Source organism: Bathycoccus prasinos, assembly GCF_002220235.1.
Source record: "Bathycoccus prasinos genomic : Chromosome_11".
Classification (NCBI taxonomy): domain Eukaryota; kingdom Viridiplantae; phylum Chlorophyta; class Mamiellophyceae; order Mamiellales; family Bathycoccaceae; genus Bathycoccus; species Bathycoccus prasinos.
In genome coordinates, this window is record NC_023998.1 from 42,501 (window position 1) to 66,961 (window position 24,461).

At 45.3% G+C, this 24,461-nt stretch overlaps 17 protein-coding genes across 17 annotated transcripts in view; 8 read left to right on the forward strand and 9 right to left on the reverse strand.

The window, feature by feature from the left end:
* The window catches only part of Bathy11g00240 (ribokinase), a gene marked incomplete at both ends in the record, with an annotated part of 1,212 nt that extends 289 nt beyond the window's left edge, over positions 1–923 (reverse strand). The window contains one exon of the mRNA XM_007510272.1: positions 1–923. This exon is cut by the window's left edge and continues 289 nt beyond it. Within this exon, the coding sequence (XP_007510334.1) occupies positions 1–923 (923 nt within the window).
* Positions 924–1,256: 333 nt separating this feature from the next.
* Positions 1,257–2,258, forward strand: Bathy11g00250 (predicted protein; the record flags this gene model as incomplete). The annotated part of the gene is made up of 1 exon (XM_007510212.1): positions 1,257–2,258. One exon carries the CDS (start codon positions 1,257–1,259, stop codon positions 2,256–2,258), a length of 1,002 nt encoding a protein of 333 aa, XP_007510274.1.
* Positions 2,259–2,364: 106 nt separating this feature from the next.
* Positions 2,365–3,258, reverse strand: Bathy11g00260 (predicted protein; the record flags this gene model as incomplete). The annotated part of the gene is made up of 1 exon (XM_007510274.1): positions 2,365–3,258. The coding sequence occupies one exon, from the start codon at positions 3,256–3,258 to the stop codon at positions 2,365–2,367; it is 894 nt and encodes a 297-aa protein (XP_007510336.1).
* Positions 3,259–3,450: 192 nt separating this feature from the next.
* biotin (biotin synthase) lies at positions 3,451–4,764 on the forward strand (the record flags this gene model as incomplete). Its single annotated transcript, XM_007510228.1, has 1 exon — positions 3,451–4,764. The coding sequence occupies one exon, from the start codon at positions 3,451–3,453 to the stop codon at positions 4,762–4,764; it is 1,314 nt and encodes a 437-aa protein (XP_007510290.1).
* Positions 4,765–4,846: 82 nt separating this feature from the next.
* Bathy11g00280 (unknown protein) lies at positions 4,847–5,920 on the reverse strand (the record flags this gene model as incomplete). The annotated part of the gene is made up of 1 exon (XM_007510035.1): positions 4,847–5,920. The coding sequence occupies one exon, from the start codon at positions 5,918–5,920 to the stop codon at positions 4,847–4,849; it is 1,074 nt and encodes a 357-aa protein (XP_007510097.1).
* A 194-nt stretch (positions 5,921–6,114) lies between these two features.
* Positions 6,115–7,038, reverse strand: Bathy11g00290 (predicted protein; the record flags this gene model as incomplete). Its single annotated transcript, XM_007510256.1, has 1 exon — positions 6,115–7,038. One exon carries the CDS (start codon positions 7,036–7,038, stop codon positions 6,115–6,117), a length of 924 nt encoding a protein of 307 aa, XP_007510318.1.
* Positions 7,039–7,371: 333 nt separating this feature from the next.
* On the forward strand, positions 7,372–8,433 carry Bathy11g00300 (predicted protein; the record flags this gene model as incomplete). The annotated part of the gene is made up of 1 exon (XM_007510321.1): positions 7,372–8,433. One exon carries the CDS (start codon positions 7,372–7,374, stop codon positions 8,431–8,433), a length of 1,062 nt encoding a protein of 353 aa, XP_007510383.1.
* Positions 8,434–8,533: 100 nt separating this feature from the next.
* Positions 8,534–8,971, reverse strand: Bathy11g00310 (predicted protein; the record flags this gene model as incomplete). Its single annotated transcript, XM_007510149.1, has 1 exon — positions 8,534–8,971. One exon carries the CDS (start codon positions 8,969–8,971, stop codon positions 8,534–8,536), a length of 438 nt encoding a protein of 145 aa, XP_007510211.1.
* A 370-nt stretch (positions 8,972–9,341) lies between these two features.
* Positions 9,342–10,697, forward strand: Bathy11g00320 (predicted protein; the record flags this gene model as incomplete). The annotated part of the gene is made up of 1 exon (XM_007510285.1): positions 9,342–10,697. One exon carries the CDS (start codon positions 9,342–9,344, stop codon positions 10,695–10,697), a length of 1,356 nt encoding a protein of 451 aa, XP_007510347.1.
* Positions 10,698–11,058: 361 nt separating this feature from the next.
* On the forward strand, positions 11,059–13,611 carry Bathy11g00330 (predicted protein; the record flags this gene model as incomplete). Its single annotated transcript, XM_007510261.1, has 1 exon — positions 11,059–13,611. The coding sequence occupies one exon, from the start codon at positions 11,059–11,061 to the stop codon at positions 13,609–13,611; it is 2,553 nt and encodes an 850-aa protein (XP_007510323.1).
* A 75-nt stretch (positions 13,612–13,686) lies between these two features.
* Positions 13,687–14,721, reverse strand: Bathy11g00340 (predicted protein; the record flags this gene model as incomplete). The annotated part of the gene is made up of 1 exon (XM_007510088.1): positions 13,687–14,721. The coding sequence occupies one exon, from the start codon at positions 14,719–14,721 to the stop codon at positions 13,687–13,689; it is 1,035 nt and encodes a 344-aa protein (XP_007510150.1).
* Positions 14,722–15,082: 361 nt separating this feature from the next.
* Bathy11g00350 (protein kinase, putative) lies at positions 15,083–16,318 on the forward strand (the record flags this gene model as incomplete). The annotated part of the gene is made up of 1 exon (XM_007510019.1): positions 15,083–16,318. One exon carries the CDS (start codon positions 15,083–15,085, stop codon positions 16,316–16,318), a length of 1,236 nt encoding a protein of 411 aa, XP_007510081.1.
* Positions 16,319–16,413: 95 nt separating this feature from the next.
* Positions 16,414–17,559, reverse strand: Bathy11g00360 (thioredoxin; the record flags this gene model as incomplete). The annotated part of the gene is made up of 1 exon (XM_007510152.1): positions 16,414–17,559. One exon carries the CDS (start codon positions 17,557–17,559, stop codon positions 16,414–16,416), a length of 1,146 nt encoding a protein of 381 aa, XP_007510214.1.
* Positions 17,560–17,830: 271 nt separating this feature from the next.
* On the reverse strand, positions 17,831–19,366 carry Bathy11g00370 (predicted protein; the record flags this gene model as incomplete). Its single annotated transcript, XM_007510122.1, has 1 exon — positions 17,831–19,366. The coding sequence occupies one exon, from the start codon at positions 19,364–19,366 to the stop codon at positions 17,831–17,833; it is 1,536 nt and encodes a 511-aa protein (XP_007510184.1).
* Positions 19,367–19,731: 365 nt separating this feature from the next.
* On the forward strand, positions 19,732–20,634 carry Bathy11g00380 (predicted protein; the record flags this gene model as incomplete). Its single annotated transcript, XM_007510305.1, has 1 exon — positions 19,732–20,634. One exon carries the CDS (start codon positions 19,732–19,734, stop codon positions 20,632–20,634), a length of 903 nt encoding a protein of 300 aa, XP_007510367.1.
* A 251-nt stretch (positions 20,635–20,885) lies between these two features.
* Bathy11g00390 (predicted protein) lies at positions 20,886–22,736 on the forward strand (the record flags this gene model as incomplete). The annotated part of the gene is made up of 1 exon (XM_007510373.1): positions 20,886–22,736. One exon carries the CDS (start codon positions 20,886–20,888, stop codon positions 22,734–22,736), a length of 1,851 nt encoding a protein of 616 aa, XP_007510435.1.
* Positions 22,737–22,815: 79 nt separating this feature from the next.
* Positions 22,816–24,141, reverse strand: Bathy11g00400 (predicted protein; the record flags this gene model as incomplete). Its single annotated transcript, XM_007510210.1, has 1 exon — positions 22,816–24,141. The coding sequence occupies one exon, from the start codon at positions 24,139–24,141 to the stop codon at positions 22,816–22,818; it is 1,326 nt and encodes a 441-aa protein (XP_007510272.1).
* Positions 24,142–24,461: the final 320 nt, after the last annotated feature.

Genomic DNA, 24,461 nt, shown 5'->3' on the forward strand with positions numbered 1-24,461 from the left:
TTCAAGTTTTTCAATGCACTTGAGTATATTGTATCTATCGCATCGCGTTCTTCTCCAGTTGAAGCATCATTCTCTGTAGGTCGAACGGGTAAGATTGCTGCGCACCCTTCTTCTCCAAGAGTAACGATTACAATCAGTTGAAACGACTGAGCGAGTTGATGTGCAACTGCGCGAGGATCTTGGGCAACAACATCTGTCGAAAGCTCGGGACCATCGGTATTGCCGTTGGAATAAATTCTCGGAATAGACATAGCGTATCCTTCTCGCAGTACAGAGTCGCGAACTTGCAAAACTTCGTGCTCATTTACAATCAGAATATTTAACATTTCTAGCGTTTCTGTTGGAATTGATTCATCAGCTGGCGCAGCGTTCAAAATCGATATTATACCGTTCTCAGAACAATATCGAACTGCCGCAAACACTTCACTCGGAGGTATTTCCATTTGCAAAAGCAAAGCTGCGGGCTTTTCCTTTTGCTTTTCAACTATTTCTATCCATTCTTTTGCATTGGTCGAGTTGTTGGCACTCGACCCGACGCAAATTTGATTCTCCCCTTTTTCATCGATAACCACAGAAGCTATCGCTGTTGCCTTCTCTTTCCTCATCTGGATGTGGTCTGTATTTACGCCGACGCTTTGTAAGGATTCCAAAGACTTTGCACCAAACTCGTCTTCTCCAACGCAACCGAAAAATGAAACAGACGAAGTCGATGATGATGATGACAACACTTTCCCGGCAGCGTGGGCTTGATTTGCTCCCTTGCCTCCGGGCGCTTTTTTTACATTTTCGCTCAAGACAGTCGTCCCGGGAGTTGGCAAACTCTTCGGGGAGAATAAGATATCAAACACGACGGAACCGAGAACGTGAAGTGAATCTCCTCCTCTCGCATCCTCCTCGCTTACTTTTTGACGCTTGGCGGACATGTCGCAGATGGTAGATTTTCCTTGCTTTTCGCAGAAAGGAAATTAAGAAAATAGCGGAAACGCGCGCTGAATCAGGAGCAGGAGAATGAGAAGAATGAGGAAAAGACAGATGAAAAGAAGAGAAAAAGAAGAGAAAAAGTTCATCACTTCACACAACTTCAACTCGTGTACAACAACAAACCAACTTTGCCTTGAATACCAAGACGAAGGACGAGCAGAAAGAGAAGTCGAAGAAGAAGAAGAAGAAGAAGAGGAAGACAAAGGATGGATATCGTTCGGAGTCCGCATCTTCTCCATCGTCGTCGTTCCCGGGGAGACGATGAGGACGAGGAAATGAGGACGAGGAAGAAAACGAAGAAGAAACAGAAGAAGAACTTTACCGAAGGAGACGATTTATTGGAAGACGAAGAAGACAAAGAAGAAGATAAGAATGATGAAGCGTTGCCAGATGAGCGCGTATCGCGCCGCGATGCGGACGAAAAGTGGAAGAGGAAGAAGAAAAAGGCTGGCAAACGCGTCAAAGAAGAAGAAGAAGAATTGGATTTTGTTGAACTTGGCGGCTTCAACCACGAAGAGAAGAAGGAGAGAAAAAAAGTCGTTTCCAAGGAGGAAATAGAACAGAGTCACAAACAATTGAAGAAGAGAGGCGTGGTGTATTTAGGAAGCATACCACCGTTCATGAAGCCTCTAAAGTTGCGCCAACTCCTCGAAAAGTTCGGTAAATTAGAACGTATGTATTTAGCGCCAGAAGATCCTGAACAGCGCGCTTTGCGAAAGAAATACAAAGGCAATACAGGAAAGAAGTTCGTCGAAGGATGGGTTGAGTTTAAGAATAAAAAAAAGGCTCGAAGCGCGGCAGAAATGCTCAATGGACAACCCGTTGGTGGTAAAAGAAGAAGTGCGCACTACTCTGATCTATGGAACATTAGATATCTCCCAAAGTTCAAATGGGATAACCTCATGGAGGAGATTGAGTATCAGAAAGCGGCTAGAGAGCAGCGCCAACGACTCGAGCTCGAAATGGCCAAAAAAGAACGCGACTTTTACATGGCGCGAGTAGAACAGGCCAAAATGATAGCATCTATGGAAGAGCGTCGAAAGAAACGCGCGGAAGAAAATCCTGATTCCGCACCAGAATCTCCCGAGGAGCAAATGAGAATGGCGAAGCTACGAGAAAAGCAAGAAAAGTCACGACTGCTTCGAACGTTTAAACAACGAAAGGCGCTCGATGATCCAAGCATAGATTCAAAACAAGGAATGATGAGTCTCGATATGATTAAAAGTCTCTTTGGCAATCCTATTAAGAAAAAAAGTGAAGTAGGAATCTTCCAGTAGTAGTGACAACGAGTGCGTGTCAATGTTTAGTGTAAGATAAAATATCCTCATCCGCAAGGAGCGTAAAAGCTATGAACTGCACCACGTCCTGGCACACAGTTTTTCTTTATTTCTTCGATAATGAATAAATTTTTACGCATCTATTCTGCTCAATTGTACTTGGAAATTCTCGCATGACGTCGAACGCTAACGCGTGTCTACTGAACGCTGCTTCTACCATCTCTTCGCTGGCGAAAATTTTCACTTTTGAATCTTTTCTACTTCGGTCGCGGCAACAAATGAAGCACTGCGGCGTTCGACTGCGCAATTTTTTCTCGCGTTCAAACAAAATGTTCAACGTTTCGCAGAAACAATCCAATAAGTCGGCGAGCCAAATACATTCTGCCGCAATTATGACATCAACAGCATCTATATACTTTTCTGACGCAGTCAAATGATGGCAATCCATGGGTTTCTCCCAGTTCAAGGCGACCGCTCGAGCCAAGCCACCTTGTGGGCCGATAACGCGATGCCAACCATTTTCTGTGAGAGAAGTACTGTTTTGAGTAATATTTTGCCTTAAAACACCCTCAACAACGGATGGGAGATCGGTGAGAGTGACGTTCGCTTCATTAGCGATTGCAACTGCTACTCCACACAATCCAACACCACTTCCAAGCTCCACGACATTCTTTCGCAAAGTCAGGTTGGGACACTCCTGTACCAGAAAATCTGTGAAAACGCTCGCTCCTTCCCAAACTCTAGCAAAACCAGTCGTTGCGGCGACGGAATATCCATCGTCAAAGAAGTACGGGTCGATTGCAAACTCATCCTCTTTGTCGTTTTCTTCTTTCCCTTTTTCTTCTTCTTCTTCCGTTCCCAAGAGTTTTCGATGGGAAATCTTAATAACGAACTCTTCAACTTCTTCTACGCGGCGTCTCGTTTCGCTCTCTCCTCCGAGTCTGCAAACATCTTCGCGATGCCGCCTGCTGCAGCGTATGCGATGTACATCTGTTTGCATTGTTCGTCGTCACTCACGGCATCTTGTGCCTCGCTTTTATCCACCCCCCCCACGAAATCTGTCTGGGCAGAGAAGAGGAATACGAGTAGACAGATTTGAGAGGATTTTTGAGGGAAAACTCACTCAAACAAACAAAAACAACTTTATTTTATTCTGGCCCTCCGTCCCTTTCTCTTAATTAGAAGAGAGAAGATGTCGGGTCGGCAACTCGCGAGGCGCACACTTAACGCGCTCGGCGCTGATTTTGCCGCTTACGTCGGTCTCAAACAGTGTTCGAATGGAATCTTCTTTCGAACGGTTGAGCTTTCCTCGTCCTCTTCGCCCCGGGCGGCGGAATTCTCCTCCTCCTCTTCCTCCTCCTCCTCCTCGAAATTAACGAAACCAATCAGCACTCGCGGAGCGTTCTCGACGTCTTCACAGCTCGCGGCGCCAGCCGCATCGAACGCAAAAAGAGTTCTCGGAGAAGTGCGAAATAATTGGACGAAAGAAGAGATTAGAGAGATGTACAGCCGGCCTTTATTAGAGCTCGTGTTCGATGCGGCGACCGTCCATCGGATGCACCACGACCCCAAACAAGTGCAACAGTGCACGTTACTTTCTATAAAAACTGGAGGGTGCCCGGAAACGTGCAACTATTGCGCGCAATCTTCCTCGTGGAAGAAAGAAACAGAACTTAAAGCAGAGAAATTGATGCAAATTGATGACGTTTACGAGGCTGCAAAACGGGCAAAAGCTGCGGGCTCGACGCGGTTTTGTATGGGCACGGCTTGGCGGGGACCTTCCCAAGTCGGTGAAGGTCAATTTGAACGCGTACTTACGATGACTAAACAGGTAAAGGATTTGGGAATGGAAGTGTGCGCAACATTAGGCATGCTCACGCCGGATCAGGCCGTGAAATTAAGAGAAGCTGGGTTGACTGCTTACAACCATAATTTAGACACGTCCCCTGAGTATTATCCAAAAGTTACTTCTTCGCGCAAGTACGAAGATCGCCTGAATACCATAGCTGCAGTTCGCGACGCTGGTATATCTGTATGCTGCGGCGGAATTCTCGGTTTAGGGGAGGAAGAGTCTGATAGAGCGTCTTTGATGCACGTTTTAGCAAGTTTACCGGAACATCCAGAGTCCGTTCCTATCAATGCTCTGGTCCCGGTCAAAGGAACGCCCTTCGAAAATCTTTCTGCTCCGTCAGGCTTGGAAATGGTTCGAGCAATTGCGGTTGCACGCATTTTAATGCCGAGAACTGTCGTCCGATTATCGGCTGGGAGAATCAACATGTCCGACGAGACTCAGGCTATGTGCTTCTTGGCTGGAGCCAACTCTGTTTTTACGGGAGATAAGTTACTTACGACCCCGAATAACGACGACAACGAAGATTCTGCCTTGTTCAAAGAGTTAGGCTTGGAGGGGAGACCTGCTTTTGTTCCTTATGGCGCCGGCGGGAAAAGTTCGGATGGATCAGAATGGGAAAAGAATGGGAAAAAGCAAGAGCAAAATGTCGCGTGAAGAGCAATGTAATATCTAATAATCCACGGTACTATCTATCTATTAATCTACTGTCTATTTATCATTAATCTATCTACCTGTTTTACAACTTGATTTGTAAAATACGTTTCATCATATCCGCGTTGCGGAAGGATGCAGAAAAACTCGCAAAAGTAAGATACACTTTTTCCGTTTGATTACGGAACACATAGGTAAGAACTGCGGCTACTCCGGCAAAAAACTCGGTGAGGCCATTCTCAAAGACTGAAGGAAACGTCTCGTTCAAAACCTTTGCCAAATTTTGCATTTGAGGGAATCCGTCCACACCTTCCGGGCGCAACAATATTTCCGTTCCAAAGAAAAGGGACGGGCACACAAAAAAAAACAGAATGTTCGTCACAGCGTGCGCGGCGCAGACTTTAAATTTTACCCTTGTCTCGAATTGACTTTGTTTCTCTGCTCCCCATGGTGGATCATCGAAAATTATATGGTTTCTGTATCCGTTTTCGTGAAATGCCAATCTGGAGAGAATTGAAACCGTATTCAACCACACGTGCTTTCTTTTAGGCGGACTCAACTTCGAATATTCCTCGGTGACTTTGAACGTTTTGTCGACCAGTTCCCAATGTTTTGAAATAGGGTGTCGGTAATGCAAAGGAAACTGGTACTGCAACCGTTCGAGCGTATAATATAAATGAGTGAGACGTCGATACGGGTCATCATTACTCGCTTTTGTTTTTATATCGTCTTTGTCTTCGTCCACGTCTATAAACCGATTTTCTTCTTGCGTTAAGACTCTTTCCTCTCTCATCCCCTCTTTGATTATTTCCTCCTCCTCCTCCTCCTCCTCCTCCTCCTCTTCCTCCTCCTCCTCTTCCTCCTCTTCTTCCGCATCGTTTTTGAGCGTCTTCTCCCCGGACGCTTCGGCGCTCATCGTGTTCATAAGAAGGTGATTGTCGTGCTGCTGCTGGTGTTGCTGCTGGTGTTGCTCCTGCTTCATCATGGGCGTCGTCGTTGTTGTCGTCTCCGTCTTAAATGAGTTCCTCATACCTCGTTGTCGTGAAGGCGCAAGAATATTGACATTATTCCGTATCGTCAGATGGCGATGCCCCTCTTCTGTAGTCGAGGAGAGCGCCGCCCGAAGAAGGCGTCGTTGCGCGAGGAGGTACCTCTTCATGAAAATGTTTTTTGTGTGCCGATGTGTGTGAAAAAAAATGCATGGAAAAGAGAACTCATTCTTGTAACTCTTCTGTTGAAAAACGCTTTGAGCAGCGTGTAGATGAAAAACGCACGTTTTTAATTACAATTTGAACACAAACAAACGCACAAGCACTTAAGTAAATCTTCCTCAGCCCTCTCTGAGTTTACTCTTTAAACTCTTTCTTTCGATTCTAGCTTCTTCCTCTTCTTTTTCTGGGCAACGTTTGGGTCGTAGTAGATGCTGCCGCTTTTTTCTCTTGGCTCTTTCAGTATATTTTTATTCTGCGCTTTCTCTCGTCTTCTTTTGTTTGGGTTGCTGCGTTTTTGCAAACGTTGCTGTTGCGGTAGACTTTCTTCTGGCGCGGGAAGTTCGCATCTCGAATGAGGCGAGTATTTCTTGAGCCACCAACCACGAATTTCGTTTTTGTCAATCGCGTCACCAAACTCGAGATACCAAAACGTTATAAAAGGCGTGGTTCCTTTCGCCCGCTCTTCAAATCCTTTCCTTCCTGGCGCCCAATAGCGATAAGGTTTCAGCTCGTCCGGAATTAAGAACAACGGTTCTTTCTTTCGACTGGTTATTTCGTTGGCGTAGTATGTTTTACGGCAGACAAAATTTGGGAGAAGAAGAAAGAAAGGTTTCTCGCTCGCCCCGCAGAAGTTCAATATTCGCTTGAAGTGGTCTGACGAATACGGAGGATTGGTAAGCAACACGTCATATTCTGGAATCGTATTTTTCTTGACGTTTTCGTAGAAATCTTCGTTGACGTTGTGAACGCTTTCAAAACCGAGTCGTTTCAAATGTTCCTTCGCAGATCCTTCACAGAAATACGGGTCGTATATTTTTAAACTCGCCTTCGTTTTCTTCAAACTCAGAGCGATTCGAAACAGAAAGGGTTCGATATCTTTGTACGCTTGAAAAGGAGTTTCGCAGTGGTCGCTCGCGTCCACATCGAAAGGGTGCGAAGAAGATTTCGACGGAGTAGTCGTGGTAGCTTTTAAGCTCAAATGCTCTAAAAGTTTACGGTTCTTACGCGTCGTCGTCGTCTTGTTCTTCTTCTTCTTTGTAATTTCCCTGCTCCCGTTGCTCGTCATCGTCGTCGTGATAGTGTACGATGAAGAAGAAGAAGAAGAGAGAAGAAAGATTTTTATTCACGCCTCCTCGGGTGGTGGGATCGCGAACAGTTTTGCTCGTCCGCGTCGTCTGACTCACGAACGCTCCACATCGACATCATACATTCTCTTTTCCTCTCTCTCTCTCTCCCAAAGTTTTATTCTTGTGTGCGTGTACTTTTTTTGACGCGAAAACGTGTCAATTTTGTGTGTCTTCTTTGCGACGCGATACCCCGCGCGATTGTTCTTCATAATTAATGGTATTGTGGCCCACGACGCACGGGAAGAAGAGCGATACACAAAATACTAATAACAATGGTTGATTACTCGAAGTGGGATAAACTAGACTACGGAGACGAGAGTGAAGATGATGGTGAGGACGATAAAAACGTGCCGCACTTCCCGCAGCAACCGCAGGTGACGAAACTGGACCAACCGACGAGAGTGACGATTGGAAGCGGCGAAAGCGTCGACTTCAACGTGCTGCCTCCTTCTGCGACTTCGTCCGAAGACAATCATCTTTCAAAAGACGAGAAGATGATGAGCGAACGCGAGTTCCGTGAGATGCAATGGATCGAGCAAGGTAAACAGTTTGAGCGCGAACATCCCGGCACGATAATGTTTCGAGAACCGCCGTCGTCGTCGAAAGAAGAAGAAGAAGAAAAAGAAAAAGAAGAAGAAAAACACGAAACAAAGACGACGAGTCTCTTTTCCGAAGAAGAAAAAGAGGAAAGAAGGCGAGTAGCCATCGCACGGAGGAAAGAAAAGTTCACCCGAAACGGCATTTACGTCAGGAAAAAAAGCAGTCGCGGTACGGAAGAGAACGAAAACAGCGCGGGAGAACTCGATTACATGTGGTCGCAAACCTCGAGCGATGTCACGCTTTCGGTATTGGCGCCGCTCGGGACAAAGGCCAAAGACGTTCGCGTAGATGTCACAGAAACTTCTGTTAAAATCGCACTGTGCAAAGAAGTAGTGTTCGACCGCGAGTGGGAACATCCGATTGGAGAAGAAGTGGAAGAATACGATGAAGAAGAGGAATACAACGCCAATGGCGGCTTGAAGTTTAACGAGTCCGACAAAAGTTTCACGCCGATTCGACGAAAGCTGACTTACGGCTCCTGGGAAGTTACAGATTACGACGAGAATAATCGCGTGATCCGAGTAACTGCGCAGAAAAAGAGCGTGGAGTTGATGCGTCACTGGTGGCAAAAGTGCTTGAAAGACGAAGAGAATCATGGAGAAATGCTAAAGCTTCCGGATCGATCGGCGTCTGCGAAGAGTTACGACTCAAAAAAAGTGTGGGATGACGCGCACGCTGACTTCAAAGCCCAAGTGAAAAACAGAGAATTAATCGACGTCGAAGTTGGAAAGTAGTACTAGTAACAATAGATATCGCAGGTTGTAACAACAGCAGACGCGCCGCGTTAGAGTTTTACGTTCAATTAGTTCTGTTTTGGTTTCTTATTTTACAACTTTACCGCCCGCCTAACTCTTTCTTTAAGCTCTTCTCCATGTCGCGTTCGACGAAGGGTCGAGACGCTGCTTTATCGTAGTAGCCGGCAAAAGTGTACACTCCACCCATGAAGCACAAAGCACCGACGAGCATACCCAAAGCTTCGTATTTTCCAACTATCTTCGCGGGTAAATTGTCCAGCGCAGTTTCTGGGTGCTTATCTCCCGCATCCCAGATCAGTTCGTGCTCTTCCTCTAAAGGCTCTGTTGGGGCAGGCGCAGTCCCTGTTGGCGACCCCATGCCTGCGTTTATTTTTGTCGTGGTCGCGATCGAGCGTTCTCCTCCCTTTCCCACGACTGCTGCGAATCTACTCCCACATCCAGAAAGAGCGCTACTGCTGTTGCTGCTGCTAAGGCTACTACCCAAAAGACGTCGCGAAGCGCGAAGAATCGAAGACATAATTATTTTATTCTTTTGAGTTGTGAGGAGTATGGTGTCTCTCATTCGTCAGTCAGAACACACAAAGTTTTCGAAGGTTTGTCGTTTCAAAAATTCCTTTTTTGCGCGAAAGAAAAGACAAGAAGAAAGATTTCTTATTCGCAAAAAAAGCTCGCGCGCAATTCGCGTCATTTTATATACACGCATCCTTGCACGCATCCTTCTTGCACGCACAACTCGCGCGCAAACAAATCTTTTTGTTTCTGTGAGCCTCGAGCGAGAGCGCGAGAAAATCGAAAAAGAGAGAGAGAAATCCCTTTTCTTTGTGTCTGTTTGTGTGTGTGTGTGTGTTTGAGTGCCTTTGTGTCAAGAGAAGTTTGGTCATTCAAAGATGGAAGGAGGTGCGGCAATTCGAGATAAGGCGATAAGCATAGTAAAAGAAGCGGTCAAAGAAGATAAAGCGGGAAATTATGAAACCGCTTTTACGCTCTACATGCAGTCACTAGATCATTTCAAATGCTATCTCAAGTACGAAAAGAATCCAAGGATGCAAGACACCATTAAAGGAAAGTTCAACGAATATCTCGAAAGAGCCGAAGAGTTGCATAAAATTGTAGCTGAGCAGAAGAATGCAACGGATCAAGCCACGGAATCGGGAAATCCTGAGGCTATGAAAGCACGACCAGGCTCGAACGGCGCCGCCACCACAAACGCTGGTGGTAGCACATCAAAGGAGGATAGCGCGGAGCAGCTTAAAATGAAACAACAACTTGGAGGCGCGATAGTGACTGAAAAACCAAACGTAAAGTGGTCCGACGTAGCAGGATTAGACCTCGCTAAAGATGCTCTGAAAGAAGCTGTCATCTTACCAGTAAAGTTTCCTCAATTTTTCACGGGTAAGCGAAAAGCTTGGTCGGGATTTTTATTGTATGGTCCACCAGGAACGGGGAAGTCATACTTAGCTAAAGCAGTCGCAACGGAAGCAGATTCTACTTTCTTTTCGGTGAGCTCGTCAGACTTGGTGTCGAAATGGATGGGTGAATCGGAAAAGTTAGTGAATAATTTGTTCTCCATGGCGAGAGAAAAAGCACCTTCGATTATTTTTATCGACGAGATAGACGCGCTTTGCGGGGCTAGAGGCGAGTCGGGTGAGTCTGAGGCGTCCAGACGCATTAAAACAGAGATACTCGTGCAGATGCAAGGCGTTGGTTCCGATTCGGCTGGGAAAGTTCTAGTTTTAGCCGCGACAAATACGCCGTACTCGTTGGATCAGGCTGTGCGAAGGCGTTTTGATAAAAGAATTTATATACCACTTCCGGAAGCGGCGGCGCGAGCGCATATGTTCAAAGTCCACGTCGGGGAAACACCTCATGACTTGACGAACGAGGATTTTGAAAGCTTGGGTGTGCAAACACCCGGTTTTTCTGGATCAGACATAGATCATGTCGTTAAAGATGTGCTTTATGAACCCGTTCGTAAGACGCAAGAGGCAACGCACTTTAAAACGGTCACTAAAGAAGAGGACGAAACAAAGGAGTATTACGTGCCCTGCTCTCCGGGAGATCCTTCCGCTTGGGCCTCGACGCTAGATGAACTTGCCAGCTTAGGATATGCGGATCGAGTAATGCCTCCACCCATAACGTTGGGTGATTTCAAGAAGATACTTTTGAGAGCGAGGCCAACGGTAGCGGCGGCTGACTTGGAAGTACACGAGCGGTTTACGAAGGAGTTTGGCGAAGAAGGCTGAGTGAGAAGAAAATGTCCTTGTCTCGAGAACGGGAAAAATAGAAGTAGTTTTGAAAAATGTTGTAACTTGCTCTGTGCTATTCGCGTAATTAGTGGACCGTTATATTCAACCGTTTCCCTTCTCCCCCACCACCACCACCCCTGTATGCGAGGATTGGATGACACACAGCATGCATAGAGTTGAATTCGAGTTTTGACCGACACGCACGACTGCAGTCTGGAACTCTGGATGCTGGGATGGTAAAAATTCAAAATAACTCGTTCGTATTTCAAAAAATTGTATCTCCTCCCCACACATCTTAGACTTCCGACATCAGATACGCCACTCATACACACATACTCACAAAAAGGAGACGGAAAAGATGTCGTCCGTTCCGCCCACATCCGCTAAGAAACAGAGTTCTTTGGCAGGATTTTTCGAGAAGAGGAAGGCTCAGTCCTCCGAAGATGGCGCCGAAGCGCGCGAAGACGACGACGCTCGAGAGGAAGTAGGAAATCAGAAAGAACAACAACAGACGACGGAAACGACGACCACGGCGACGACAGAGAACAATTCGCCTACGCAACAGAAAGAAAACATCGAAGTTGCCGCGAAGAAGCGCAAACTAGTGAAGAAATCCGAAGTTCTCGACGCAAACGCGAAAGCATTGTCCTTTGCAGAACAAGCAAAGTTGAAATTGGAACAAAAGCAGCAACAACCAAAAACATCAGCAGCACTTAAGCAAACGGAGGAAAAAGAAGAAGATGAGAAAGATGCAAAGAAGAACATCAGCGTTGCCAACGTGAGCGATGAAAAGGATGAAGAATACAAAGCATCGCGTGAATCTGATGACGAAGAAGAAGAAGATGAAGAGGGGGAGGAGGAAGACGATGATGATGAAATCGAAGACGTCGAAGGCCCACTTTCTGCTTCTGTTCAAAAAAAAGCGAAGAAGAAAACAAAGTCAAAAAATGGGAAGGAAAAATCTGAAGCCGGCGTTGGAGCCTTACAAGTTGAACTTGCACAGAAGTATATCGACCAATCATCGGAATCGATCTCATCTTGGAAGGAGAATACGGCAACACCATTTGGAATCGTTGCGGATACGTTTGAAAGTATTGCCGAGACAACGAAACGATTGGAGATCACGAACTTGTTGACGAATACATTCAGATCTATTATTCGTGGTGGGTTATCTGGAGATTTGCTCGCAGCAGTTTACTTGGCTTCAAACACGATCGCGCCGCAACACGATGGTATTGATCTCGGTATAGGAGATGCGACTTTGATTAAATGTCTGGCCGAAGCAACTGGGCGCAAAGAGGCAAACATAAAGGCTGACTACCGCGAGGCTGGCGACTTGGGTTCTGTTGCCATGGCATCCCGATCGACGCAACGGACAATGTTCCAGCCCGCACCGTTAACGGTGAAAGGCGTCTTACAGGAGTTCCGCGTCATAGCTACTACAGCAGGAACGAATTCAGTCGATCAAAAGAAGGGACGAATTAAGAAATTACTCGTTGCCGCCAAAGGCAGCGAAGCTGGATACATAGTGAGGGCATTACAAGGAAAGTTACGCATTGGTCTGGCTCAGCAAACCGTGAACGCTGCTCTTACGCATGCTATCGTTTTAGAAGCAAATAAAACTGCAGGTATAAAGCTAGGTGCTAATGCCTTGGCAGATCAACTCCTGAAAGCCGTGGATGTTGTGAAGCTTGTTTTCTCGGAATGTCCGAGCTACGACTTGGTTGTCCCAGCGCTCTTGGATGTTGGCATCGACGGTCTGCAGGAGAAATGTCAATTTAAACCAGGTGCGCCAGTGAAACCAATGTTGGCAAAGCCAACGACCGGTGTGGCGGAAGTTTTGAACAGATTTTCTGACGTTGAATTTACGTGCGAATATAAGTATGACGGCGAGCGAGCTCAAGTGCACTTGCTCGAAGATGGATCGATAAAGATCTTCTCCAGAAATCAGGAAGATAACACGCCAAAGTTCCCTGATATCGTTTCGAAATTCAAAAATTACTTGAACAACGTAGACGGGAAAATAACCTCAGTAGTCATCGATTGTGAAGCCGTGGCGTACGATAGAGAGCAAGATAAGATTCTTCCTTTTCAGATTTTGAGTACTAGAGGAAAGAAAAATATCAAAATTGAAGACGTTAAAGTGCAAGTGGCGTTGTACGCATTTGATTGTTTATATTTGAACGGAAAATCGCTCTTGCGTGAACCGATGAGCGTTAGGCGTCTTGCGCTTTATAGTTCATTCCGAGAAACGAAAGGTGAATTCCTGTTTGCCACTGCAAAAACGAGCAGGGATGTGGAGGAGCTGCAGGTATTTTTGGATGAATCCATCGCTGCGAATACCGAAGGTTTGATTGTAAAGACAATGGATGCTACATACGAACCCTCCAAGCGCTCATTAAACTGGTTGAAGTTGAAGAAAGACTACATGGAAGGATGCGGAGACTCGTTAGATTTGGTCCCAATCGGTGCTTGGCATGGCAGAGGCAAAAGGACAGGGGTGTATGGAGCATTTCTTCTCGCTTGTTACGACGAAGATGGAGAAGAGTTTCAAACGATTTGCAAAATTGGAACTGGCTTTTCCGAGATCGATTTGGAAACCTTGTCGAAAGCGCTTGAACCGCATTTAATAGAAGCTCCACGCTCTTACTACAAATATCCTGAAGGTATGGAACCTGACTTATGGTTTGACGCAAAGTTAGTTTGGGAAGTGAAAGCGGCTGATCTGTCGATCTCTCCAACGCACAAAGCTGCCATGGGTTTAGTGGATCCAAACAAGGGTATTGCTTTACGTTTTCCGCGCTTTTTAAGAAGTCGAGACGATAAAGAGCCGGAAATGGCGACTAACGCGCATCAAGTTGCAGATTTTTACAATGCTCAGGCAAATAAGCAAACTTTTGAGAAGGAATAAACTTTTTTTAGCTCGCTTCAGTTGCGTTGGATACAAACACAAATACTATAAAAACTATGCGACAAAAAGAACTATTCAAGACTCAACCGCAGGCGATGCGAAGCAGCAAGTGAAACCACTGCTGCTTTTCTTCATCGATCGTTCTACTTTTACTACTTTCTTCTTACCACCAAGACCGTTCGCGTTTGAGGCATCTATACTTTGCTCCACCACCTCAAAGCTAATGTCTTTTTTCATTTCTTCCAGATCACCATCTAACTCATCTTCCTCCTCCTCTTCGTCCCTATTAGAAGAGGAACCACCAAAGCCGCTAAAAGATAAGATACTATTAAATATGGGTGTCAGCGGAGCTGCGAATGAATCAATATCTAAGATCTGATTTTGTGAACTTCCTGCGGATTCGTTGAATTCAGTCGACGCCGTCGCAAAAGATGACTCGCTGTCGTTATCGTTTTCGTTATCTTCTGTCTTAGCTTTTGATTTAGAAACTTTTGCACTTTTCTTAGCGGATCCTTTCTTCAAAACATCTCGCTTATGCTTGAGCCATTCGTCGCAAATTTCTGGCAACTGCTCGTAGGATTTCCCAATCCCGTTTACGATTATGTTCTCAATCAGTCTACCGAGAGAACCGAGCGTGACGTGACATAAACCGCTAGCTACGACTTTACACGTTGTTGCTGTTATTGGAATTATTGATATCACCCCGTCTACTACGGCATGTTTTGTGATATTATTCACCGTTCGAAACATTGTCTCGTGCGTCTTCGTCTTCCCCTTCATAAAGTCGTCAAGGGCGTTCGGTGACGTGCTGCGCGTGTCGACAAATTCGACGTGTCCACCTTTCAATAAAGGCTTCACTACCATCGGAAGTTTTATCCCCGGGACAGTGCGTACGACCGTGACGAATCTCTTTTCTTTCTCTTCTCCATTTTTATCTAAATCTACGAGTTCAACGCCCGTCCGTAAAGTTTCAGCCTCTTTTGTTCCCACTCGTTTCATGTGGAATTCGCGGAAATCCTCCGTATCTTTGTCCACGAGGAAGACTGTCGCCGGACAGTTCAACTTCGATTCAAACGTGAAGCGCTTTCCAAACTCTTTTCCTTCGCCCATGATCGTATTCGTTTTTCTCGAGCGCGCGTGCGTGTAAGAAATAAATAAATTACAGGTAGGCGCTGAAGCGCGCGTTCAATCAAAAAGTAATCTCGATTACTTTTCTTTCGATTTGTGGCATTTGAAGGAAGGAGAGTGCGTTTGAATTCCTGCACCAGGGAGGCGGTCGCTCGGTCCCCTCTTTTTAAAAGAAGCGAAAAAATTGCGAAAGAAGAAGAGCGAAAAGGCAGAAAAAAATTCAAAAACAAAACATCTTTCATTGAAAAGGGTGCCCTCATACATCACTTTCCTTTTGTGCCCGCCAAGAAAAGCGTGCGATGAAAATCGAGAGGTGATGAGTAATAACAGTCTGACCCCGATAATGACGCGCTTGCGAATGACGTCCTTACGAGAAAGTGGTGGCGAAGAGGGGGGGGAGACGAACACGCCGACGACGATGGTGAATAAGAATTCGAGGAAGAAATCTTCTTTGCAATTTTCTCCGGTTTCTGTTTTACTAACACCGGATCTGAGCGTCTCCACGGAGAAACAGAATAAGACGAGTGAGAAGAATGCGACGACGAGAAGGAGGGTTGGAGGAGAGAATGAGGAAGAAGATTTGATCTCTCCACGTTCTCCTACGCCAGTGTCCACGTTATTCAAAAACTCCCAGGAGGAGAGAGAGCCTCCTCCCTTAATTCGTCCAGTTATGCACCGACCAAGTTTTCCTGATGAAGAGGAAGTGAAGCCAGAGGATGGCTTAATGCGCATGAACTCTTTAAACGAAACAAAGTTGTTAGCTGTTACGAATCTGAGACGTCAAAAATCAAACTCCTTGCCTTCGAACTTTCGCTTCGATGCCCACTTTCGTTACGAACGCAGATTAAGTAGAACCGTAAACGCGGAAGTATGGCTCGTGACCGGTCTGGAAACGGGAGAACCTTTCGTCGTAAAAAAACGGCACAAGCCCTTCACGAGCGATTCAGATCGAAGATCCGCGATGAGAGAGCTCGAGGCGGTGGCGAATTTACCCGAACACGAGAACGTGGTGAAAGTATTCCGAGGATGGCAGCAGGAGCGCCTATTCTGCATCCAATTTGAATATTGTGAGTGTGGCTCGCTCGGCACTGTTTTGCAGCGATTAAGACCAGGCGTTGTATTAGAAGAACGCGATATATGGCGTTTAATTTATGAGGTTGGGAGTGGATTGAAACATATCCATTCGCACGCAGTCCTTCACTTAGATTTGAAACCAGAGAATATTTTCATTGATCGTCAGGGAACATTCAAAATAGGCGATTTTGGCTTAGCATGGGCACCTGGTCACGCGTGGCGCGTTGAAGATGGTGATGGAGGATACGTAGCTCCAGAGTTGCTGAATTTGAATGCTGATGCGAAACCAAAACCTTCGTGTGATATTTTTTCGTTCGGTGCTATGTTGTATGAAGTCGCAACTGGAAGGAAATTCCGCGAATGCACTTCAAGAGAAGAAAAAGATTCAATTCCGAGGGAGAGGAGTCTCGCTTTACGGAATTTAATAATCATGTGTCTGCATAGAAACCCAAACATGAGACCATCTGCCGTTGAAATCGTCAAAACGGCAATAGAAAAATTGTAATTTTAAGAGCGGAAGCTGTATTTTTTTCGTACCTGGTTCCTATTCCTGTATCTATTCTATTTCTACTACAACGGTATCTTATTTGCACTTTCTTATCAAGCAAAAAGAATAGAAGCGAGACGCCTTCGCGTTCTTTCTGCTAAGGCGGAAGTCGCACCAAAATTTATGGAATCGATGACCTCAACGCATATTTCTCGACCGAGTGTTTTCAAATCCTCTTTCCCCTGGATGTCGCTTTTTGATTTGAGTAAATCGAGCGAAAAGTTGCATGCTCTCTCCCAATCTGATACTACTACAGAAGCTAATACCGCTCTTAAACTCAGCTCGAAAGACTTCGCTTTGCCTTCTTCGTATTCAAATATGCATTTCGCATGGTCTTCAAATGTTATATTATGTTCATTCGCACGAATTCTAAGTTTCAGGCGAGCGCGAGCTGCGATGGCAGGGAATGATACTTGAGGTGCTCCACTTCCTTCCTTCTTTGCTTCTGCTGATATTTGCTCCGCAGCGTTCACCAATGATTCAACACTTTCAAGGGAAGCTTTGTTTTCGTTCAGCTCAATCATCGCCAAAGCACTGTATATTTCAGCCTGTAGAAATGCAGGAGCCGACCGCATAGAAGCTTCGGAATTTGTGAAAGCGATGAGAGCAGCTCTTTGCGTCGCAGAACTCGCGGAACTTCCTTCTGCCAAGCCTTGTAAGGCGACTTCAACCTTTGAATGGATGGATGCGAGATCAACCACCTCCGAGGTGCTCTGAGCTTCCTCGTCTTCCAGAAACTTACTATCCTCGTGATTTTCGTCTTGTGTGTCTGCAAGCACTCTTTCAGCCGCTCGCTGGATAAACTTTTCGCACTCGTCTTCGTTTATCACGCCTGCGAACTGTTCGACGAGCGTGCTCTTATGAAAAAGCATCACTGTCGGGAGCGAACTGACTTTTAAAGCTTCCGCGATATTCGGAAACAAATCTACATCAACTTTCACCATCTTAATACTTCGAGATTTTCCTTCCAGAGCTTTCACTAAACGCGGCGTTAATATTTTACAGGGGTTACACCAGTTCGCATAGAAATCTATGATTATTGCTTTCCTCTCAGATTCAACTCCTATGAGTTTCTCCAACTCCTTAACGTCTTGTATCTCGGAGACGTCCGCCCCGTGAGTCGACGTAGAGGAGGCAAAACATCTCAAATTTGGGATTGTATTTGCCCTCAAACTGTGCAAAACTGCGCGACGCAGCATGTTTTGTGAAGTCTGACCCCAACTGAAAATGAGATTTGTAGACAACTCACTCAGCGACGCCAGGCGAGAGTTCAGGAAAACGCGCTATATTTCTCTTTCTTAAAAGTAAAGTTATTACACTACACGATGCACGTGTAGGAGGTACTGTTCCATTTATTATATTATAATACTAATACTACGCGACTACGTGGTGGTATTCTCAACGATATCAAAAATATGCGCTCTACGTGGTCAAAGTTCGTGCGGTTCTCTGGGTGCTGCTTTTAATTTCTCATCTTTTGTTGCCCATCATACCCATCATCTTATTCATCATAGAAGGATCCTTCTCCATCTGCTGCATCATACTCATCAACCCTTTTTCGCCACCGAACATGTTGCGCATTTGCGGGGGTAACGCTGACATCATTTGTGACATCTGCTGCTGCATAGCTTGCTGTTGTCCATGTCCTCCTCCTCGACCCCGTGAACCTTCTTTTGGCATTTTCATCCCCTTCATCCCCTTCATCATTTTAGCCAACCGCTTAAATTCTTCTAGCAACTCTATGTATGCCTGTGGAGTTTTCCCAGCGCCTCGAGCAATACGAATCATGCGCTTCTTGTCCGTTAATATTTTCATATTGCAGGTGTCTAGCTCCGTATCTGACATAGAATCCATCAAACACAACATTCGTTTAATTTTAGCCTGGCCAGCTCTCTCAGAACCTTGCGGTAGCGCATCTGCCATTCCGGGAATCATCGACATGACTTGAGACATTGGTCCCATCTTCGTTATATTTTGAAACTGCTCGTACAACAAACGCATCGTGAACTGCCCAGAGGTAATGCCGTCGACTAATTTCTGCCCTTGGTCTTCGGGGACCACGTCAGATAACTTTTCCATTAAACCTTGCCAATCACCAAGTCCAAGTAAGCGCGAAACAAAAGGTTGTGTATCAAACGCTTCGATGTCCTCAAGATGTTCGCCAGTACCAACAAAAATAATAGGAGATTTAGTGGCCGCTACTGCCGCGATTGCACCCCCGCCTTTCGAATGGCCATCCGTCTTCGTCATGATCACCGCACCAACATCGACTGCGGATTTGAAAGCCTCCGCCTGATCTTTCGCCATTTGACCCATGGAGGAATCCATCGTGTATATAGTCATTGTTGGATTTACGGCCTCGTCTACAGCTCGCATCTCTTCAAAAAGAGCCTCGGACTGCTTATGTCTACCTGACGTATCTACTATGATTAAATCAAACTTTTCTTCCTTGAATCTTTGCACGCCTTCGGCTGCTATTTTTGCTGGGTCTGACTCGGTATACGAGCCATAAAAAGGAATTTTAGCTTTTGTCGCATTCTGCTTCAACTGATCAAAAGCACCCGCACGAAACGTATCTGCGCAAACTAATGCTGGCTTAAATCCTTTCCGAGCGTAATAACTCGCATACTTTGTGCACGTTGTTGTCTTACCGCAACCTTGTAAACCCACGAACATCACGACGTTTGGTTTTCCTTTCTTGGGAACAAACTTTGCCTTCACTTCCGATTTTGCGTCGCCCCCGTCAAGCATATTACACAGCTCGTTGAACACAGCTTTTTCCAACATCTTCTTCGCGTTGATGCCGCCGGCGAGATCATCGATATCTACAGCTTTCACGATATTTTTCTTCATCTGAACGACGTACTGGACGTTTACGTCTGCGGACAGTAAAGCTTTTGTAATTTCCTTCAAGACATCTTCCATAATCTCCTCATCTATGACGGTGTGCTTACTCAACGAGCTCAAAGCGTTCGCTAACTTACTCCCAAGATCGTTGAGCACCATGATTGCGTTGTTGTAACTTTTCCTTATTCACTTTTCCTCTGTTTCTTCTTCTTCTTCTTTAACTTCTTCCTCTGTTTCTTCTTCTTCTTCTTTTTTCTTTTTATTATGAGGACTTTTCTGCGAGAAGCGAGAAGCAGTGTGTGTTATGTGAAAAAGAGGACGGCCAGGGACGGAAAAAACAGAGCAGCAAAGAGTGAAAACAGAGGAGAGAGAAAGAGAGAATTTTTGAACGAAGAGGCGGCGGAGAGGCCCCCATACACATAAAAAAGAAAAAGCGAGAGTAATCTTCGTTAGAATACTAGCACATAGAAAGTAGAAGTTCTATCACACACTCGCACAAACAGAGACAGATACAAGTAGATCAGATGACGACAACTACAACTATGGCGGATAACCCCGTCTGGAAAGCCGTGAAGCCATTCATGAACGGTGGTCTCTCAGGGATGGGCGCGACGTGCGTGATTCAGCCGATCGATATCGTCAAAGTTCGATTACAACTCGGCGCTTCTGGGGGACCTATCGGTGTTGCCGCCGGGATCATCAAAAACGATGGTTTTGGTGCCCTTTACACCGGTTTGTCTGCCGGTCTGTTGCGTCAAGCGACGTACACGACGGCTCGTCTTGGTATCCACGCTGAGCTCGTGGATTACCTGAAAAAACAAAACAACGGCGAGGCTTTGCCGCTCGCGCAAAAAGCCGGAGCTGGTTTAGCGGCCGGTGGTTTAGGTGCCATCTTTGGTTCACCTGCAGATTTATCATTGATTCGTATGCAAGCGGATAAAACATTACCTGCCGATCAAAGAAGAAATTACACTGGTGTTGTTCACGCTTTGAGCGACATCGTCAAGAACGAAGGCGTTGGAGGTTTATTCACTGGTGCGAGCACCACCGCTATTCGTGCAATGGCTCTCAATATGGGTATGCTTGCCTCTAACGACCAAGCGAAAGAGATGTTAGCTGAGCAAGGCTTCACCGGCTTTCCGAAGACATTCATCGCATCATCCATCTCTGGTTTCTTTGCCTCCTTCTTTTCGTTACCTTTTGATTACGTTAAGACGATGTTACAAAAGCAGAAAGTTGATCCAGTGACGGGTAAATTCCCATATTCTGGTATGGCGGATTGCGCGATGAAGACGTTTGCCGAAGGTGGTCCGCTGAAATTTTACACTGGCTTTCCCACGTACTATGTGCGAATCGCCCCGCACGCCATGATTACGCTCATGGTTTTAGATTCCATTCAAAAGTTTCAGAAAGATAACGGGCTTTAACTTGATTGAGATATACCTTTATATACATGCTAATAAATAACACACATCACATAGATAAGCTAACGTTTGGTTGAAATAACGAAAAGCATTTTATTCATCATCTCACCAACAACGCGTGTATTATTGCTTTTTATATCTCGGTTTTCTTTTTTCTTCTTTTGTCTCTCTCTCCACTTTTCTCTCCGGCTCACAAAATTATGAGGTGAGAAGGTGGAAGGAGAAGGAGAAGGAGGAGGAGGGAATATTTGAGCATGTGGACGCGGCGGTGCCTCCTCTGTACTCGAATCATCGTTTCTTTCTTCGTCTTTTTCTTCGTCATTTTCGTAGTTCGCGCGGAGGAACTCGAAGCAATCGCAAACGGAGAAGAAGAAAAGGAAACATTGTTGAATAAAAAAAGAAATTTTCCGGAGGATGTCTCTGGGACGTTTAAAGGCGCGTGGCACGCTTCATCGACGAAGTCGTTCCTCACGCCTTTGCGTGAAATTCCCAATAAGAGATACTTCGCCAGCGGTTCGAAGGGAATTTTACAGGTGCAGATGCGACAACAGAAGAAGGACTCAAAAAACAACTGTTTCTGGGTAGAAGGAGACTTGTTAGTGCGAACGACTTCGGCTCCTACCATGCACGTGAATTTCGCCGGAGTGTACCTTAACGCCACGGGAATAATTCACGCTCATGGACAGAGTAGAAATCTAGAGCATGTATCTCTTGATAATTCAAACGAACAGAGTTTTTATCATTCAGATTTTAGAGAGGCGCTCAGAACTTCGGCTTCAGACTTAGCATGGGAAACGGCACGGAGGAAGGACGCAAATGCGACACGAAGCGAAGATAAAGAAGCTAGTAACGATACAGAAACAATTTATGACGTAATGCGTCGTCGACAACGAATAAACTCGTTATTTTCGGGACCGTTAAACACCACGGCATATCCTTCTGCATGTGAGTTTGCTCTTAAGTTGTTCATCGAACCAGGAAAATATTCGCTTCTTGAAAATATTGAAGACAATATTGAAGTGAGATCGAAAGTAACCGACGATGAGATGAGAGAAAACGAGTACACACCTCGTAGAACTGCCTTGCCTGATGCATCTTTCGATGCGGTTATCACGGGGACTTTAGTTTCTGAAAACTGTGGCTTTGATTTTGTCCTCAATGCAACAACTTTTAAGATGCAAGAATATTACGCAAAAGCAATCAACTATGGATACATTGCAATAGCAACTGTTCTATTTCAGTTGTATGCCCTGGCGAAACAAGTTGAATATGTGGGTAATACGCAAAGTTCGCTGTCAAAGCTCTCCATACTATCGCTTGGATTTCAGGCAATATTAGATGCGTACCTCTGTCTCGGTCACCTGATCTATGGAATGGTGGTCGAAGAAATATTCTTACCTTTTGCCTGCATAGCTTTTCTAGAATTTATGATGTTTTCCGTATTTGAGATGCGATTACTGTTGCACGTGTGGAAAATACGAAACGCTTCAAATAATAGTAGTTCGTGGATTGACTTGCGAAGAGAGCTCTCCACTTTATATGGGAAATTCTACGCCGGTTTCTTTGGCGGGGCATTCTTGATTTACGTTATGCAAAACTTTCAGACATTTTGCGTTTTATTGTTGTCCTCATATTGGCTCCCGCAAATTCTGTGGAATTTATACTCAAATTCGAGGAAACCCTTCATACCGATGTATGTAGGAGTAATCAGTATAACTCGAATTTTTGTTCCGTTATACTTTTATGGATGTCCGAAAAATTTTGCTCGAAACGAGCCGAATTATGTCTTGTGCGCATCTGTCTCTTTGTATGTGTTCGTGCAAGCGTTCATTTTATTTGCTCAACATTATTTTCATCCGCGTATTGTTACATTCAAATTAACTAAATGGCTACCGGAAGTGCACAATTATCATAAGAGTTACGTGAAATTTGGAGATTGTTCTATTTGTCTTAGTAATCTTAAAAGTGAGAGTGAGAGTATGTCTCCAAACGAAATGCAAATGCATGCGCCCTGCGGTCACGTTTTTCACGCGCATTGCCTTAGTAGATGGATGGATGTGAAATTAGAATGCCCAACTTGCCGTGCGAAGTTGCCACCAGTGTAATTATTTAGATGGAGAATTAAAAGGAGCGTATGTTTAGATTTTATTAGTGAGGGTGAAGCTATAATTGTATTTATTTTTACTATTCCAATAACATGGCAGCTTTGGGATTGAACCAACCCCCTAGAGCTCCAACTATAGATATAGCCGTGTAACCATAAGCTAAAGTACTGGCTGACAGCTGAGCACCTCCCCAATACGTCGTTATAAATGCACCTAGACGTGCAATCATGTTACCGTAAGAGTGTCCCGTTGCGCGAATCTCTACTGGATATGCCTCTGCACTAAGGAGCCATGACGCTGATCCAGATATTGGCGCAGCCGCCCGGGCAATCATAGCAAATACTAAAGGTAATGGTACATTTGGTTCAACTAGAAGTGGCAGCGCTACACCAAATACAATAAATGAAACCGTGCAAACCTTTCCACGAGGCATATATTCAACCATGAAAACTCCTATAATGGTTCCACCAATCTCTCCCAGACACGAATATATAAGTTCTTTGAACGGAAACATTTCAGACTTTGGTACGTGCAATACTCTTGGAAGAAATAAGATTATTCCGTAATAACAAAACGTTTGCGCAAAAGAAGTAAGCCAAACGCAAACCGTTGCAAGAAGATATTTTGGCTTGAATAAATCTTTCACGCTCGCGTGATGTTCTTCTTCATCTTCCAACTTGAATGATTTCATCTCTAATTTGTTTGTACTGGCAATCTTATCCATAATAGCCTCCGCTTCTTCTGTTCTACCTTTAGCGAGTAGCCAGGAAGGAGACTCGTCGAGAAACCCAAGAAATAATAGCGAAAGAACTGGTGGTACAGATGCTAGCAGAGTTAGATACCGCCAACCTCGCGAATCGAGAACAAAATAAGCTAGCTCAGTAATTAAGATACCGCCAATAGCGAACCACACCCAAATTGACATCAACACCTGCCCACGAATTTTATCTGGACAAATCTCCGCGAGCAAATCGTAAGGCACTGAAAAACCTCCGATACCAACGCCGACTAAGAAGCGCATGCAGACGAGGACGTACACGTTTGGCGAAAAGGAAGAAGCAACTCCGAAACCCGCAATCAACGCGATCGATAAGATGAAAGCAGGCTTCCTACCAAATCTATCGCCGAATAGTCCAAACGCAGAGCAACCAGCAATTTCTCCCGCAAAGACAGAAGCTGCAATAGAGCTCGCTTGAACTGGATTCAAATGCCACTCCTTAGCAGCATCGATGGTCATGAAAGCTAACAGGTTCACCTCTACGGATTCAGCCATGAGGCAGAACCCTGTGATTAAGAAGAGTACCCAGTGATACTTTCCCCAACCAACCGCGTTTTTTGCATCGTGTAGCGTGGATTTCACCGCCACCGCTCCAGCAGAGGACGGTGAACCTGCTACCTTTCGCATTTCAAACTATTATGCCACTATGACTTTTTACGAAAATTTCTCTCCTCTCTCTCTCCTCCTTTTCGTGTTGTGTGCGTGCGCGAAGAAATCTCCTATTGTTGCACCAACTATAACCCGACCACGCGCGAGCAGTATACCGACAGTTTCCTTCTCTCTTTCTATTTATCAGAATCTTATTCGAGACGCGCGCGTTGGCTCTCACTCGCTACAGAGAAGGACAACTTTTCCTGTGCGAGCACACACAAGTTGTGGAGAAGATTATAGGCGCGGCTTAATCCAGAGCTTCTTTGTTTTGTTCTCTTTTTCGGCCCGTCGGCAGA